Source organism: Vombatus ursinus, unplaced genomic scaffold (genome assembly GCF_900497805.2).
Source record: "Vombatus ursinus unplaced genomic scaffold, bare-nosed wombat genome assembly UNPS02014791.1, whole genome shotgun sequence".
Lineage (NCBI taxonomy): Eukaryota > Metazoa > Chordata > Mammalia > Diprotodontia > Vombatidae > Vombatus > Vombatus ursinus.
The window spans coordinates 14,682,507-14,702,243 of record NW_020954569.1 but is presented as its reverse complement, the minus strand read 5'-3'; the positions used below and the strand labels follow the sequence as shown (position 1 = coordinate 14,702,243).

Genomic DNA, 19,737 nt, shown 5'->3' with positions numbered 1-19,737 from the left:
GAGATCTTCAAGTCATGAAATGAGATGATCAAAATTCCAACCTCTCCATAATAATACTGATGGAATCTTCATGTGTTTTTGAGGATAAGAAATATGATAACCAAATATATCATAGAGTAGATACTTTACATATAAACTTCAGAGGAATCACAAAGTTAAGAATAATATGTATTTTTAAAAATGGTTTTATGAGTACTTTGATTATTTTTATGTGGTTATAAATGGTAACATAATTAAAATTAAAGTTTCTTTTGTAACTTGGCAATGTCTTCAAATTAATTAAGAGACATGTTAAATTCTATTCTGATTCAAGTTAGTGTCAAAATAAGCAGTTTAAAAATCATCATAGAATGGATTTAATGGTAATATATATTGCTCATTTCTATTTTCTGAAAGGCAGGAAAGAATATGATTACTGAGCAACTGGTGCCCCAATGGGAGGGAACCATTCAAAGATGAATGGATAAATTGGTTAAGAACTTTAGAAGTATCTGCAAGAAAGCCCACAATACAATTATATTTGGGATATTTAGACTATCGACATTACCTTGAAAATCCTTTGGCTAAAAATGAAAAGTAAATTTAACAAAAGCAAAATGTTCCATTATTTGTTTACTAATATGTGCCTATTACTTATCTTCATTTTGTAATAAACTATGCTGAGTAGTATATGTTAGCTGGAAAAATAGTTGAGTTATCAAATAAATCCCAATTTTCCATATTCCTTTTAGTAGACAGAGAAGTTTGTGGATTGGCTCTTTCTAAATGAGGATGATATTATTCTCCCACTGTTATTTGAAAACTTTCTTGAGCTGATTTTCTAACAAATGTGATGTTTTGCTAAACCAATTATACATATGTCAATCCCAATTTCCTTGGTCAGTAATAAGAATAAGTTTACAGAGGTAAAAGGCTTTGCAGGACTATATGTTTTACTGAATGGAATTTAGAATCATAGCAGTGATATTACTAAAAATGAAGTTCAAGTTATTTCAATTGGCAGTAAGGGTTGTTTCATTTTTTTTCTTTGCATCCCCAGAGTTTGGCATATAATATGTTTATTAACTCCTTGTTGATTGATTGGGTACAATTTTGCTCCTGCCCATATTAAGAGTTTTGTATTTATCCAGATCACTGAAAATCAAAGAAATAAAAAAAAATCAATATCCTAGTTAGCCAAAAAGCTGAATAAGAATCTCTTTGGATAGATAGGTCCCAAACTTTTTTTCACTTTAAAATATCAACACTGGCAACTCACTGATTATTGTAAAAAAAAATCTCAAAGGGAATTAATTCTGCTTCATCTATTCTAAATATGTCAATGGTTTTATGATTTATAATATGAGCAAAATGGTAATTTCTATGTTGTCCACACCTCTTGAGAGGGGAAGTTTTTACAAATAACCAAATTCAAATACATTTCAGGAACTTTGGAAATTCTTAGAACATTTCTTCAGTGCATAACTAGGCCAAAGTTGCACTTTATATGAAGGGCTTTCAGAGTTCTTCACCATCCTTTTGGCCTTACTCTGGATTCCGTTCAAAATATCAATGTTCCCTAAAATATATTATCCTAATTCAAACAAGTGTCTCAGTAGGGTGGAATACAGCAGGAATTACATTTTCTTATTATTAAGAAGGAAAAATTGATGGATAGATAGATAGATAGATAGACAGATACATACATACATACATATCCCCCTTCATGCTCCCAAAGCATTATGTATCTGCCCTATGAATTGTCCATATTCATGTCTTGCATTGTAATTATTATGTATTCCTTATCTTATCTACTAATTTATAAGCTTCATGAAGAATGAATTAATTGCCCTTATTAACTGCTTTAAGTGACCTAGCTTTGTTAGCATTTCTCACAATAAATGATAAATGGTGAATGATCAATAAATGTTTGTTGACTTGAATTGATTTACAATTGAAAAACATCTAGTCTAAGACTTTATTTTTCCTTCATGGAAAAGTGATTGAGATCAAGAAAGGTTATGTATTCGAACAGTGCCTTTTCATTACATCATAGTGCCTATCAAAATTTCTGACTTTTTGAGAAGAAAAATTGGGAGTAGTAGGAGAGCACAGTTTTCTTGAAGGAGATACTATGAGTAACTCAACTCTTTCCTTTCCCTCCCATTGCCTCTGACACTACGCTATAATATTCTGGGCCTTATTTTCATCAACTAACTAAGCTTTATACTTTTGATGTCTTCCTTGTGTAACCCACTGTTTACAAAATGTGAGTTCCCTGCTCCTAGGTCTTCTATTATTTACCAAGTATAGTTCAGACTTCTCTCATGCTATATCAGGTCCTTCATGCTCTGAACAAAAAAAATCACTCTTCCAGATTTATCATTCACTACTTTCCTACATATCTCCTGTACTTGAGACTAAAGTGAGCTAAACCCTGAATATTGATTTTACATGACATGAACTCTCCTATCTCATTTTTTCATGCCTGGAATTCTGTAACCTACCATCTCTGCCTCTTGATATCATAGCCATTCTTCAAGGGCCCATTGAAATACCACCTCTTTCATTAAAATTTCTCTCCTCATGCCAACTAGAATTATTTCCCTTGATGCTTAAATTATTTTTGTGATTTCCTTATTACACTGGTAATATACTTCCTTTTATAACAATTATTTGTTCATATGCCTTAAAATTCCCCCAACTAGATTATAAATTCATTGAAATAACAGTGTCTAGTTTTTACATATTCCTTCAGCACCTATCACAAAATAAATAAATATTTTAATGCTTATTGAATAATGAAAACCACCTTTACCATAATATTATTCATTCAAAAAGGTTCTAAATAAATTAAAAACAAAAGAATACACACACGGAGAATTACTAGCTGCAGTACTACCTTAGTTATCCTGAATGCATAGGGAAGGTGTTCCAGATGAATTAGTTTTCCAAGCAACTTACATTCTAACCTTTAAGTCCCAAAACTTAAAATACATATTTTTGATACTGCTCTCTCTAAAATATATCACACATTTCCCTGTCTTTGCATACAAAGTATACTGGACATTTATCTTTTTCTTGATGATACAAGATAATCATCATGGAGATAAATTTCTGTCCCAGTCTAAAATAGCTTCAAGGGCTATCAAGTTGTACATATGTAGGGCTGCTCTGTCTGTTTTGCTCTTCTAAGTAATGTTTCTTCTCTCTCTTGCCTTACATGTGTCTCTACTCTCAAATGTCATTTTTTATTATTTTCTGTAGGTCTGCTTCTCTATATCCCCATTGTTATTTCTATTTTATGCTATTTATGCGGTTTTTCTCTCTTTCCTATTCACCGATTTCTTTTTTATTCCTTGACTCTACTTTTTTTTCTATGTTATATGCACTTAAAATACGTGGTATAGTTAGAGCTCAACTTTAATAACCTTTGTCAGTTAACAAAAAGCTTCTTCTATTCAGGTCAATGAACCAACCAGTCATATCACTTTCAGAGTAATCTTTTCTTCTTTTTATTTCCCCAGTAATTTTTATCACTTACATACCTTCATGTAAAGAGGCCTGATGTGTGTGTGTGTTTGGTGGGGAGCAAAGGTTGTTGAATCTTGTGTGTTTGAAGGTGTTATTGATTATTAAAAATGTTAAAGAATTCGTAACTCATTAAACCATTCAATACAATTTATAATATTATTAGAATATCAACTTCCTTGAGGTCTTCTAAACTATTTATGACATATCATAAATTTGGTAAGTAATCCTTTAAAGGAAATTCATTATACTGTCAGATCTGAAATATACCTTCATTATCCTGGACTGTGAAGTTTGGGTTGACAGCAGCTAGACTGAAGAAAAATTTCTGTCCACCTAAGGGATCATCTTTATCCACTGCACTGATAGTCTGTATTAGCTGCAGAGAAAAGAAAATACACATTAAAAGTGCTACTGCCATGCAGATAACTGGAAACTTCACATGCAATACCCCTGGAGTCTCTACCTTCCCTCACCATAATTTATTCAGTAACACTAGATTTGTTTTCTTTTTTATATATTGGCATAGATTCAAGTTTCTAGCTCTAGGTCAATCAATCAATATTGCTTAAACTTGTATTTTAATTTGATATTTTTTTATATTTTAATAAACTGGAAACATCCATTTTTGTTTACCTTAGCAAAAAGTGACTTTTATAGTTGGAGGCAATGACTTTAGTTATATCATCTGTGGCTGAGATTTTATTTTACATATTTTCTTACATAGCTCTAGAAAAATAGTCCATTAATCAATAAACCTTAATTAGACTTTCCTTTGAGCCAGACACTGTGTTTATTGCTAGGGATACAAAGAAAGGCAAAAAAAAAAATAGTATTTACCCTCAGGGAGCTCACAATCTAATGGAAAGGACAACAAGCAAATAAGTAGGTACAAATAAACTATAAACAGGATAAATAGGAAATTAACAATGAAGGGAAAGTAATAGAATTAAGGGGATGTTAGGAAAGGCTTCCAGTAGAAGACAGTGCTTTAACTCAGACTTGGAGGAAGCCAGGGAAGCCAGGAGGTAGAGAATGGGAGAGGAGGGAGGAGAGTATTACATACATGAACGATTGCCAGTGAAAATGTCTGGAGTCAGAGATGCTGTGTATTTTGAGAAATAACAAGGAAGTCAGTGTTACTGGATCAAAGCCTACTTGGGGATGGGGTGGGGCTGGAGAGAGGGTGCAAGATGTAAGAAGACAGGAAATTTGGGGGTGTTGGGTAAGTTTGTAAAGGCCTTTGAACGTCAGTTGATTTTATTTTTGAGCCTGAGGTATTAGAAGTCAATGGCATTTATAGGATAGGAGGGTAACATAGTCAGATCTACGCTTTAGGAAGATAACTGACAGCTGAGTGGAGGATGGATTGGAATGGTGAGAGGCTTGTGCCAAGGAGATCAACCTTCAGGTTACAGCAATAGTCCAGGTTTGAGGTGATGAGGGCCTACACAAAGGTGACAGCAATGTGCAGGTGAGAAGGCGACATTCAAAAGATATTACAAAGGTAAAATTAAAAGACTTTGGAAACAGATTAGATATAGCAGAAGAGAGAGATTAAAGATTCAAGGATGACACCTAGGTTGTGAGCCTAGTAACTCATTGGATGGTAGTACTTTCAGCAATCATAGGGAAGTTTGTAATGGGGGAGCTTTTTGGGGGGACATTATGAGTTCAGCTTTGGATGTGTTGAGTTTAAGATTTCTATAGGACATCTAGTTTGAGATGTCCACTAGGAAGTTAAAGATGAGGAAGTGAAGTCAGAGCAGCAGTTTGGATTAGATAAATAAACTTGAGGATCACCAACATAAAGACAAAAATTGAATCCATGGGAGCTAAAGATATCATTAAGTGAAATTGTAGAGGGAAAGGAGAAGAAGGCTCCAGATACCCATGGTTAGCAGGTTTGACCTGGATGAAGATACAGCAAAGGAACTTGAAGATTAGACAGATAGGCAGGAGGAAAATGAGGAAAGAGCAATGTCATGAAAGCCTAGAGAGAAAATATTATAAAGGAGAGGAAGGTAATCAACAATAACAAAGCTGCAGAGTTCAAGAAGGGTGGAAATTGAAAAAAAAGATCATTAGATTTGACAGTTATGAGATTACCGGTAACTTTGGAGAGCAGTTTTAGTTCAATAATGACATCAGAAGTCAGATTGTAGAGAGTTAAGAAGAGAGTAAGAGGAGAGAAAGTGGAGGTACCTTTTACAAATGGACTTCTTAATTACTTTGGCCATAAAATACAGGAGAGATATGTTTGGTGATTACGAAAAAGAAAAGAAAAGACTAAGAAATTTGGAAGAGTAGTCACTTTCTTATTGTAAAGGAGAGTAGAATGGTGTCTTAAGGATTGATTAATAGATAGGAGAGATGAAAGTATATCTGCAATCTAAACAATGAAATCCTCAATCTATGTTCATTATAAAAATATACATTGTCCACAAGTCTCTAAACTTTATCATGGAAATTTTATTAACATGAAAGACACACATATTCAACATAATCAAACTGAACGGAGTAGAGAAACAGATCATATTCAAATATTTAGATAAAATTAATTGGTGAATTTGGTAAATCCATCATTTCTATTTTAAAAACTCTTAATAAAAATGAACCAGTCAGTTCATTTTGTGTTAAAGCCAGTTTCTGGTATTTTACCAGAGGTTCTTGTAAATTCACTAAAAGTTCAGATCATCTTCATGATGATAAATATTCATTAATTTTAAATTTGATTCAAGTCAATGTTTAAACAAATTGTTTGCTTTTGTAGTCAAGTGACTGAATTGATGGAAAGCCACTTGGTTATGGCTCAGGAGAGGAAGATGAGCAGTTAAATATAGTATAAACAAGAAATCACAAAAGAGGAGCAAAGAAAAAAATATCATCAAATATGTACAATAAAAAAGGTGGATTGGGTATGTGGTGAAAGTGAGATTTCCACATGCTTTCTTGGTATCTTCAAAATATCAAGAGAACTAGGAAAAGAGCCTCAATATCTTGAATAGATGCTTTGTTGTTAACTTATGGGAGAATATGAGAAAGAGTCATGCAGGATTAGGCAGGCAATGGTGAATTAAAATGATCTGTCTCAAAAGGGAATAAGTTCCTTCTCTTGAAAATCTTCAAGCTAAGGCTGTATGGCCATTTATTGGTTTTATTGTATTAGGGATTCCTTATATGTATGACTTCAGCTATATAACTATTGAGGTCTCTCCCAACTCTCAAATTCTGCATCTTTGGAGAGAATATCCGTGTTGAGATTGCATATTCATTTAAATATTCCAAAATAAATTGACCAGATGGGTAAACATTATAGACATTATCTTTAATCATTTTTCCCTTCAGGGAAACATCCACAGTTCAAATGGTGCATGTGTGTATCATATGATATTCAATTAAAATGTAACAGTGTTATTTCTATTATTCTGCATTAAATATCATTCCACTCAAAACATTCACAACAGAGCATTTAGTAGTTTCAAAGTGTATTTATCCTTTCAAATTTTCAATATGTTAATACAAAGGGGCTATTCTTTAAGAAAAGAGATGAGAGAGGAACATCTAGGTTTTGGTAGATGATTCCTTATAACAGATTGCATTTTAACAATCACACAGTTGATTAAGGGGTATAAAGAATTTCAGTTCTTACTTTATCTTTTGTTTGCTGATAAAAAAAAAACTTAAAAAAACCCCCATGCTTAAATGAAATACAAATAATTTAAAAGATAAGGAGAAAAACAAATATAAAGTCAAACAAATCACGTTTACCATATAGATAGTAAAGTCCTAATCAGATAGTTAAAACCATTTGTAAAATTAAAATTCTAAATCACAATTGATGGTGCAGATGAGATCTTAGCTTTCAATAATTCAAGAAGTTCAGGTAGCCCCCCAGAAGGCAGAGCTGGCTCATATTTAAAAGACAACTTAAGTCCAACTACAATCATTTTACATGAACTTGAATACAAATCTACTTTAAAATATACCACCAAGCAACAATACAGCTTTGACATGAAGACCTCCAGGGAGGAGAAACTCAGAAACACCTATAAGGCTGCCAATTCCACCTTTGCATGGCTTCTGCCTTTTCTATATATCAAGTATAAATCTAGCTGTCTGGGCATCGAGCTACTTTTTGTTAAATTTGTATTATAAGACCTAGCAAATAGGTTGCTAAATTAATCTGAAGTAAGGTTTTCCTTTGGTTCTTATAATATTTCAAATATTCCAACAAGCAAATTAAACACCTAAATTTTGATCTCCCATCTTCGCTTTTTGGCCATTTTTTCTCTAATAATATGTCTTGGATGATATCTTTTGGAAGTCTTCAATGAAAAAGATGTTTCAGTCTACTTTATATCTATCAGGATGAGTGTGTGTGTGTGTGTGTGTGTGTGTTTCATTGCCTATTTGGTCACTTGAAATGCATGTGCCTTTGGCTACATGGTTTTCCATGATTTGCAGCCAGATAGTATAAACTAAAGAATGTTGATGTTAAAAGGACAACTGTTAACTATACAGCAGCAAATAGGTTAAGATAATTGAAAGCACTATTCAACTTCCTGGATATGATTAAATCTAGTCTCTGCCTCCTATTCAATTATAGGCCAAACTCGCTGTCCATCTGCAGGAACTATCTGAGACGTATGTACTATTGGAACAATTCTGTTCCCATGTCAAAATCTGGATGATAACTTTTTTTTTCCTCTTTACCCTCCTTCCCCCATCTGAATGGTTAAGGTTGTTGTTTCCTTTGGTTTTTAACAATGTTCATTAAAAAAAATTATGTGGTATCCTAAAAATCAATGCAATCAGTACAATGTCATCAGCAAGAAGTATTCAGAGCACCTGACCTCTGTATGGATTTGTTTTGTTTACAATCTACAAAGTATGTCCTTCAGGACATGGGCAAAAACCTCAGGTAAACATTTGTCTCCCTATTTTATGCCTCTATTACCACTTTTTAGTAACCACCACAATTACTGCTGCTAGAAATTGATGATAAGCTTATGAAACAACAATATTATCCTATATGGAAATCCAATAAGTAATCAAAACTAAATATAAAAGTTCAAGGTGAAATCATTTTAGTTACATTTGTATTATACTTTCATTAAAAGGCTTACAGACCAATTGTGATTTCAAATCAATATGTCATTCTTAGTACAGTAGGTTTCAACTGAGTAATAGCTATTGCAAATATATTAATTAAAATTCTCCATTTTAAAGCATTTGTCTTTCTTTATGAAATTACACAAATTAACAGCATTATAAATACATACAAATATTTTAACTTCATTATTCAATTGAAATTACTCTGTCTGTAGTTACCAATCATCTTTTAAATGGTCAAATCTTTTCTCAAGCACATCTTTCTTGACCTCTGAAGATTTTGACACTATTACTCATTCTCTCTTCATGGAAAACCTTTTTTCTCTCTAGGTTTTCATGACACTAGTCACTACTTTTTCTCCTTCTTCCTATTTGACAGCTCCTTTTTTGTCTCCTTTGCCAGATCTTCACCCATATTGTGCTGACTAAATGTCAACTTCTCCTAAGGATCTGTCCTGGCACCATTTCCCTCTTCCCTATGTACTATTTTGCTTGATAATCTCATCAGCTCCAGCAGGTTTAATTATCATCTTTAGGTAGATTATTCCCTGATCAATTTATCCAGCTTTCATCTCTCTCCTGAACACTAGAACACTAGTTCTGTATGGGCAAGGCCTTTTTGACGTTTCATAATGTATGTTTTCAGGTATTGCAAATTCAGCATATTCAAAACAGAATTCATTATCTCTTGCCCCCACCCCCCCTACCAATTCCATCTCTTTTTCTATCCTTCCTATTACTGTCAAGGGTACCATCATCCTGCCAGTCACCTAGACTCACAAACTAGGTGTGATCATCCTTTTCTATTTCTCATTTGTGCTCACTACATGTATTTTATTCTGTTGTAAATTCTTGTTGTTTCTTCTTTTCACATCATTACTCATATTTTTCTTCTTATCTCCACACAATACAAGTCTTCAATGTCTCTTGCCTGGATTATTTCAATTAATTTATAATTGGTCTGTCTCCTTTGATACTCTCCTCACTTCAATCAATGTTCTATTCAGCTGCGAAAGTAGTTTTCCTGAAGCAAAGTTATGACCATGTCATTGCCCTGACTAGTAAATAAACTACAGTGACTCTCTATTACCTCCAGGATCAAATATAAAATGTTCTATTAGGTATTTAAAACCTTTTTTTAACCAGAAAACTTCCTACTTCATTCATCATCTTACATATTACTCTCCTATACACTCTCTACTTGCCATTTTCTCTCACATAACACCCCATCTCCTAACTGTTAACTTGCAGCACTGATGCCTGAAATATTCACTTTCCTTATCTCTAACTCCTAGATTCCCTGGCTTTCTTTAACATAGTTCAAATTATGTAGTCTTCAAGAAGCCTTTCCTTGCCTACCTTCCACCTCACTGCTAGTACCTTCCCCCAGAGATTACCTTTGATTTACTAACTAAATAGGTAGATTACATACATATACACATAAATATATACACATATCTAGTTTTCAAACTACATAAAACAATATATAAATATACATATGTGCTATATACAGATATGTTTACATATGTAGCTTGCTATATATAAGTGCATGTTTACATATATGTGTAACTGTGTATACATATGCCTATATGTATACACATGTATGTGTTTGTACCTAGTTATTTGTAGGTTTTCTCTTCGAAAACAATCCTTGAAGAGAAAGAACATTCATTAGTGTGTGAAGGGTTTTTGTTTTTGTTTTGCTTTGGAATCTCAAATACTTAGTACAGTACCTGACAGAGTAAGTGTTTAATAAATGCTTGTTAAATGACTGACTTTTGTTTAAAAAGCTTTTTGTACCTTTCAGATAGAGCATAATCTGGTTCCTAGGGATATGTGAATAGGATCTGTTATTGTCATTGTGAACTAGGTGGCACAGTGGACAGAGTGTTGAACTTAAGAGTTATAAAAATCTGGGTTCAAATACCACTTTAGATTTTTACTAGTTGTGTGACTCTGGGCAAATCACTTAACTTATATGGCTCCATTTCCTCAGCTGCAAAATAGCACCTAGCTCACAGGGCAGTTATGAATATAAAATGAGATATTTGTAATGTGTTTTCCAAATCTTAAAGAGCTTTATAAATGGTAGCTATCATTATTATTATTATTGTTGTCAAACTGAGATTGTCCAAACAAATACATAAGAAATTTACTTTTATAGATCTATTGTGTCTATAAATCTAGGAAAATTAGTCTGTTCATATGTAAAAGACAGACAAGTTAAATATAGGTTTAAATTTTTGAATCACTCTATTTTGGGATAGTCAACTGGAATAGGGTGACCACAGGCAAAGAATAAACATCTGGCTGGGGAACAACTTTCAAGAGGTAAAACAGAAATATTAACAAGACTTACAGGTCATTAAAATGACCTAAGTACAGTATTCTGGATTTCAATACAACATTAACAAACAAGGCATACAAATATGCTGAACTCCAGTTTTCCATAGCATTTGAAAGGAAAAATAAAATCCTTTTGACACAAATTTACCATTTCAAAAACTGTATAAGCACTGTTGAACTTGTTTGATTATTTAATAGGAAGAATTTGAGAGATACGGTAATGTATTTGCATAAAAATGTAATAGTGACATTGATGTTTATAAAAACCATGAAATGATGTCAAAACATAATGTGATTCTGTGATGGGTTCTCTTTCTTCGAAAGAAAAATTTGATTCCCAATTATTATTTATAACATTCTGCTTCCTTCTGTGAAGATAGTGCTGAAACCAATTAAGAGTATTTCATTCAGATTCACATGTTCAGCCTTTTCAAACTACAAAATGAATCTACTGAAGCAAAGGTTTTAGGAGTAAATACATAAAGCTGATTCAAGGAGAGCTTTATAAAGAAATATGTCATTAGATAATTTCATGCTGCTGTAATTCTGAAATTTAATGCATATATCTAAGGTTTGATTCCTCTTTTACTACCACATAGTCATATTTTAATTCCATTTCTACATCCTGGAATTAAATGAATCTCTTTCTACCCCTTTGGATCTGTTCCTATCCTTTAATTCTCTCTGTGTCTTCCACTGCTTTCACTTACCCTCTTCATCTAGTGGTTTTCAATATTTATCTGAAAAAGCAGAAGGATTTTCTTTTGCTTTTCAAAGAGTTTGGAAATTACTTGTACCTACCCACTCACTGCCTTGTGGTGGCAAGCAGCTACAACTTCTACAAGACTTTAAGAATCATTAAAAAGGAATTAAGGGTCCTATCATAATCCCTATAAATCTGTCTTTTTCTCACTCTGTCTCTTGTCTTTCTGTCTGTCTCTTCCTCTCCTTCCACACTCTCCCTTTTTCCCCTCTGAATGTTCTCATTAACAAGGTATTACTTTTATTAAAAAAAGTTAAAAATTATTATGTTGTTAAATTTCAGAGACACTTACTTGTCCAGGTCTTGCATTCTCACATACAAAGGTGTCATAGAACACAGCAAACTGTGGAGCATTGTCATTGACATCCAAAATTCTGACAAAAACTGTTACACGAGTTGTCTCTTTTGGGTTGTCTAGGAGAGGGAAAGAAAAACCTTGATTTGCTATCAACAGAAATACATAGACACTGATAGGAACGTGTCAGCACTAGCTATAATGCAAGGGAACATCCCTTGTGTCAGAATTAAGTTTTTTTCTTTATTTTTCTATCAAGTGAAACTCAGAATGTTCTAAAGTAAATAAACATTATTTCTGCTCTATTATAATACAATAAAATGTAACATTAAATAGTATGTTAGAATAATTAAATAGCAATGATTTCAATTATTTTGGGGCTCATGTTATTCTGGAAAACTGAAAAATATTTACATAACTATTAGAAATATTTCAGCTTTTCTATGGTGGTCATATATTGTTTATTAGCTTATTTAGAAGACAGCATGTAAATGTGAAAACCCAAATAGAATATGTATAATGTTTATCTTAGGCATTAGTTCAATCACATGAAGTTATCTAAACATCCTCTTATTTTAAGAATTAATCATAGAGAGGCAACAAGATGTAATACAGGAAATGTACTATACAGGGTGTCCCAGAAGTCTTAGTGCAGCTTTAAGATATTAAAGTTTAAAACTACTCTTAAGACTTCTGCGATACCCTGTATTTGGAAAGAAAGCACCTGGGTTTGCATGAAGGCTATGCAACTTACTAACTGTAGGACCTTGAGCAAATCACTTCAATTCTCTGAAACTCATTTGTAAAATAAGAAGACAAGACTAGGTGATTTAGGATTACAGATCTAAAAGTAATGTTAAAGATTACCTAGTTTAATCCTCCAATTTTAAAGATGAGGTTAATTGAGGTTTAGGGAGGTTTAGTGACTCACCTTTCTTAACATAGGCAATAATTGTTAGAGGTAGCATTTGAACCCAGTTCTTCTGACTTTAAAGTTAGTGTGCTTTCCACTGCCAAGAACTTTCCTTCTAAACTTACTCAGTTCTGAATCTATGACCCTCTAGATCAGGGGTGGGGAACCTGTGGCCTCGAGGCAACTCATTTGTTCTGCCAAGTTTGGATTCAGTCAAAGGGCCCCACGTGAGGTGCTAGAGGGTCACATGTGGCCTCGAGGCCATAGGTTCCCCGCTGCTGCAGATGATATTCTTGATATGGTATCCTACAACCCTAGGTATAGCAGTGAAAATATGTTATTACTGCAATTGTAGTTGTTAATAGCTGGAATTATATTGTTCTTGCTTATTACCTGTTCACTACTCTTCAAGGAAGTACAGTGATAGGGCCAGGACCTGGGATGCCACTGGTATATAGAATTCCTAGATGAGAAACTCCCTCTTTCAGTAAAGGAAGGCAGCTTCTCTGAAAATTATACCATTAGAGATTTGCTGAGAGCACTGAGTGGTTAAGTAGCTTGCACACAGAAGCACTGCCAGTATGTGTCAAGGACAGGAATGAACTCAGTGCTTACAGTCTTCAAGGTCAGCTCTTTATATATTATACCCTGCTGTCTCTTAAAGATGTATATTTTTTACCAAAATGATAAAATCATCATGCTTTTAAATACGCATGGCCTGATGTTATTACCCAGGACTAAATAGCTGAGTAGGCATTTGCAGGGGTGAGAGTGGGGAGAGGGGAGAGTGGAGTGGTTTGAATTTAATTTATCAAGGAAAATAGTTCTGAGGCTAAGATCCCAAATCTTCCATTTAGTAGTCGTGTGATCTTGGACAAGTCAGTCAGCTTCTCTGGATCCCAGATTCCTCCCCTTTTCAGTACTATCAAATTCTAACACTATGATACTATGATTTCATGATTTAACATTTCCTCTCTACCAGTTCATATTCACCATCTTTTTCCAAGACCTGGCTCAAATCTCAGCTGGCCCATGGCTTTTACACTTGTGGCCCCACTATTCTAACACAAAATATTTTTGATCTTCTCTTCCTGTGTGGCCTTCATCTGCACCTCTGCTCCAGAGTTACCAGGACTTTAATATCCTTGAGAAGCGAGATTTAGGCTGCATTTAAACTTTTCATTTTCATATAGGACTTGGAGAATATGCTCTGCACACAATAGATGCTTCTGTATTGCTCCATTTATCATCCTATACAGTTATGTGCAAAAGGCATGTGGGTGTGTCTGAAAAATATGTGTAGAAGAATAAGGAGATGAGACTGTCTTTCCCTCTGCCATAGCTATGCTCAAACATCATCTTGTGATGAAGAACATCATGCTTAATAGAAAACTCAGATGAAGAATCTGGGGGAGGTGCCTTCACACACATTCCTTTTACATTTTTTGGCATCTCTTCCATAGATGCTCTTATTCTTCTTCTCCTCCTCCTCCTCCTTCTCCTTCTTCTTTTTTTTTCATATGCACAGTGGTAGTGACTTTCTAAAATCTTCATGTAAGGATAATTGTTCTATTGGTAGCAGGTCTACTCTTTTTACCACAAAGAATTACAAGAGAAGCAGAGGAATTTTTCCCCCTGCACCCTTCATATGGAGGATAGAATATTGGACATAAAGTCAGAAAGACCTGTGTTCAAATCCTACTACTCTTAAGCTGTGCCTTTAATTTCTAACTGCCTCACTTTCCTCAAATGTAAAATGGAGATCATAATAGCAAATTAAATAATACCTGTATATGTAAGGTAGATTTTGCTATTCCTTTTTCAGATAATAATTGGCAGAAGCCTAGATACTAGTTTCCAGGATCCATGGCCATAACAATCTACTAGTCCCCAGGATTTCACATGGTAAACAATTTCTACTACAACTGCACAGTGAGATATAATGATGAGATAATGTAAACATTTGAGTTATTTTGTAAACAGCAAACTGTGCTTGTGCTATACTGATTCACCACAATATTGTTAAAGATAATGTAAACTTGTGAGGCCACTGCCGGCAAATTGCCTTCTTTGTGTGCTCCCCTATAAATCAAGTGAGCACTGGTTAGTGAGTGGGGCTTTGGAGTATGTGCCAGCTGAATGCTGTCCATGTTTTGACCTGCCCCCATCAAGGCTTGGGGGGAATGTGACAGTTTAATACTGTGCTTCCCTCAATCGGCCCTACTGAGATTTAGGGGAATATGATAGGAGTTGGAGCTCCTACTTTGTGCATTCTTGCCTCCTCCAACAAGGAAGGCTACAGGAGTTGTAGGAAGCTGTAGGAGTTGGTGCTCCCATTATCAGCAACCCACTTGAGAAGAATAATGAATTATTTAACCCCTCATTACATTTCCATTCCTGTCCTTCTGGCTGCCCAGATCAAGAGTGAACCTACTAGAAGCTGGAGCCCAAAAGCTCCTCCACTGCCTCCCACCCAGCAATTGGTATTGTCAGTGTCTGCTGTGTTACAACCTATAAAATTGCTTAGCACAGTGTCTGGTTGGTACATAGTAAGCACTGAATAAATGCTTGTTTCCCACATTCCTTCTTTATACGAAACTGGGACTTAAAGCTGCTTCAGTCTTTTGTCATTGGAGTCTTCAAACTGTTAGTTAATTCACAGAAATGGATTTACCGAAAAACATACCACGTCTTAATTTACTTATTCAGAATTCAGCATCTGAATTTCTTCATGTCCAAAATAAAAGAGTCTGGACTACTCTCTAACTTTTCTAAATGGTCTCTAAATTCTTACCTAGCTTCCCCATCTTCTATGTTTATTTCATAATTATATCTGGTAACTAAAATACTACACATTTCTGTTAGTCTTTACAGTTTACTCACAATAGCCCTGAAGAGGCACTTAATTTGCTCTAGCAAATAGAGTTCATTTTGTCGTAATATATAATTGTAATTTCCAGCCTGGCCTCACCAAATGGTACTTTTAATGATGTTTCTGGAAAAGGAGTATTTGTATTATTAACTTCATTTTACTAATGAAGAAACTGAGGCTGTAGGAGTCATACAGCTAGTAAATGGCAGAGGCAGGCCGAGAGCTCAGATATTCTGTGTAAATCAGAATTCTGGCTTAAGACTTTCACCATGTTGCCTTTGTCATAGGTCCTGCCACATTTGTACAAGACAAATTGTTCCATGGAAACAACTTGAGCCAGTGCACTGAAGTCACTTTAACTCTTTTCATTGTCTTCCAAAATAGAAGAAAAGTGGCGAAAAATAAGGTTTTAAATCTTTGCTTCAATGATCAATACTAACACAGGAAACACTCCTTACATTCCAGAAAAATCCTAGGGCTCTGTCTTCAGAGCTTAACAAAGAAGAAACTCAAGGTAATTATCTAAAATAATAAGTATCTGGGTCCAGCAAATAGATTCCTTTAAACATAGCCACCACCTTTAGAATTTACTGCAATGATAATGGTTAAATCCATCTCAGAAGTGTGTTGGGGGCTGCTCATTTGGTTCTACTAACAAGTGTTAATTTGCTCCAGCTGCCAGGGTTAATTCAGTCATAACAAGTAGCCATAATTTTCAGCCTGGCTTCACCAAATGACATTTTTAATGATATTTCTGAAAAAGGAAGTTGAAGATGGAACACAGTCATGATATAGTGCATCAGATAGTTTACTGGGTACAAGTACTTGTCATAGGCTGTAATGCAATACTAGAAAACTTGAGAATTTAACTTGTGGGCCTGTGGTGGGTGACACATTTAGTAGCAGGGTATTTTTATATCTTCTTGACATACTCAGGGGCCTTAGAGAATGACACATTTACCATAAACCACAAAGGTTAAGGCCGAGTGAAAACAATCCCTTTGTGCTACTTCCTTCTCTCCCCCTTTCCACTTAATGTGCAATGCCTCATAAGGCATAATAGGATCCTGATTATACATACTTTGGCAGGTATGCATTTCAAACAGTTAATTTACAGATTGATTTGACTTCAGGAAAGAAAAAGTTGAGTTCATTTGTGTGTATGTGTGTGTGTGTGAGAGAGAGAGAGACAGAGACAGAGAGAGAGAGAGACAGAGACAGAGACAGACAGAGATAGAGAGACAGAGACAAAGACAGAGAAAGAGTGAAAGCAAGAGGGAGAAGAAGAAGAAGAAGGAGGAGGAGGAGGAGGAGGAGGAGAAAGAAGAGGAGGAGAAGGAACAGGAGGAGGAAGAGGAAAAAAAGGAGGAGGAGGAGGAGGAGAAGAAGTAGAAGAAGAAGATGAAGAAGAAGAAGAAGAAGAAGGAAAAGAAGAAGGAGAAGAAAGAGGAGGAAGAAAAGGAACAGGAGGAGGAAGAGGAAAAAGAGGAGGAGGAGGAGGAGAAGAAGAAGAGGAAGAAGAAAGATATTAGAATAGGTTTTTTTTAAACAAAGCCCTAATTATTTCTACTAGATTTCAAAGTTAATTTTCTCAAACTCTTTGAATCATAAAATGCAGTTAATAGCTCCTTTGGAGCAGAGGAAGACTTAGCATCAAATTTAGTGTATAAAATGACATAATTTTAGAGTGTCCGGAATGGAAGACCTAACCTCGCTTGCTCCCGCTGGGAACATTCAATTCAACTATTACTAGTCAGCTGGAGATGGCAACAAAAACACTCCTTAAAATGAAATATTTTTTTTTAAATTTGATTTTAAAATAAATGTATTTTTACTTTTAGCCACAAGAGGTTTACCCATTTAAATCTATAGTCTCAGAGCTCAGAAACCAGTTGGCTATGCCAATGACAGTGGTGTTGCTCCCCATTTTTAGAGAGGGAGGAACAAGAGTGGTTCAAATCAATTTTACTTGATCTAAAACTAATCTGAAGAGTAGGCACAGTTTGGTAGCTAAGTCTGGGAAGAAACTCACTTTTAGCTGGTGGTCAGGTAGTTGGCACAAACTATTATTCCTTTATCATCCTGAAAATTTAACCTTGATTGTTTTTTATTCAGTTGTGTTCTTTAAATCTTGCCTTCATAGGGCCTGATTTTTTATTCAGTGTAATCTAAATAGTGATTAACTCTACTTGGAAGGAAGTGACAGAATGTCTTCTCTAGACAGCTCTTATTAGAATATGAAAAAAAAACATTATTGAGAAAAAAAATCTTCATCTTAAATTAGTACAGATTTATTCTTTTAAAATACTGTGTTTTAGGGGCAGCTAGGTAGCACAGTGGATAGCACACTAGCCCTGAAGTCAGGAGGACCTGAGTTCAAATTCAGCCTCAGACACATGATACTTACTAGGTGTGTGACCCTGGGCAAGTCACTTAACCCCAATTGCCTAAAAAAAATAAAAATACTGTCTTTTATATATCACAGATGGAAAGGTATTCAGATGCTGACACCCTCATTTTTCAGATGATGAAAATGTGGCTCAGGATGATTGGTGATTAACTGACAAGGGCAGATTTGAATTCAGGTCTTTTGACTCCAAATCCAGCATTTATTTTATTCCAATTTACCATATTGCTTACCTGGGATATCACTATCTAGTGAATCTTCCATGGAGTTCCATTTACACAAGAAAAGTAATATTTATGAATTGCTATATGCTTATACATAACTCATTTAATTAAAATATACATATTGATACATTTCTGAAAGAAATCTTTAACATAATGACCACCACCCACTCCCAATAAAGTCATATAAATAGTCTTACTGATCTCAGCTGCTATAACACTAAGATTATGCCATTGAGATATTTCACGGTCAAGTGGCTTTGATGTATAAATTGATCCATTTCCAGAGTGTATATTAAAAATTCTGTCAAGATCAGTGTGACGATCCAAAGTAAACCTGAACAGAACAGCAAAGGAAAAACATTTGAAGAAGTAAACAACAGTTTCATAGTTACGCAGACACTACCAGAAAATCTCCCCACACACATACATACAATATAAGCAAGATAGATAAATAGATAGATAGAGAGACTATATAAGTTAAATATATATATATATACATATGTATACCCATATATGATTTATTATCATATACTTCATTTATTTAACAATAAATAAAAAACTATGTTCCTTGGTCATTTTATATTTGTTATTTTGAAATATGCTTTTAGTAACTTAACATACTTAAGTCAACATCACCATAGACGTTCACTTGATGCATGCTATTAAAAAAAATATTATTTGGTAAACTAGATTTTGAGCATAGATTTATAACAATCGGCATTCTTGTCCTAACTGTTCCCAAGTGTATAACAATTTAGAAAAGCATATTAACGCTTAAAAGCCTGGAGTTTGCTAGTACGATATGTAGTGTCTTGACATGAATAACAGCTTAGTGGCCTCAAAATGTTAATTGTTATGGATTTATTTGGCTAAGGAGAAGGATAAAATCTGTATAATGCAGTGACTATGAGGGCTAGAAAGTAAAAACATTTAAAAGCAAGTTGTAAAAAAAAATTTAAATTTATGTAAAAATAAATACTCTGATAAAAAATAAGCAAGATGATTAAGTGAATTAATTTTCATGTCATGATAGTGTAGCTCAAAAACTAGCTTATCCACGTGGGGCTATGTAAATAAGACAATTCCTATTATCCTCTGCCCCATTTAATTGGTACCATACATTTAATGTACCTAAATACTTCCTGTTTTTGCAACACTGTGCTATCTAGGGGCTTGCAGATGTTGCTTTAGTCCTCAAGGTACCTTTGAGACACTTTCACCTTGCCCAAATTTTTGTTGTTGCTATTGTTAAAGGAAAACACATACAGTAAATACATAAAATCTTCCATTTA

General features: G+C 34.4%; 1 protein-coding gene across 2 annotated transcripts in view; it reads right to left on the bottom strand.

Moving 5' to 3' along the window:
* CDH10 (cadherin 10) overlaps positions 1–19,737 on the bottom strand; it is a 173,942-nt gene that overhangs the window by 8,759 nt on the left and 145,446 nt on the right. For both annotated transcript variants that reach the window (XM_027868978.1, XM_027868979.1), the window contains exons 7-9: positions 18,643–18,779; positions 12,027–12,148; positions 3,781–3,889 (exon numbers count right to left, since the gene is read on the bottom strand). In XM_027868978.1, the coding sequence (XP_027724779.1) occupies positions 3,781–3,889; positions 12,027–12,148; positions 18,643–18,779 (368 nt within the window). The remainder of the gene's footprint in view (positions 1–3,780; positions 3,890–12,026; positions 12,149–18,642; positions 18,780–19,737) is intronic.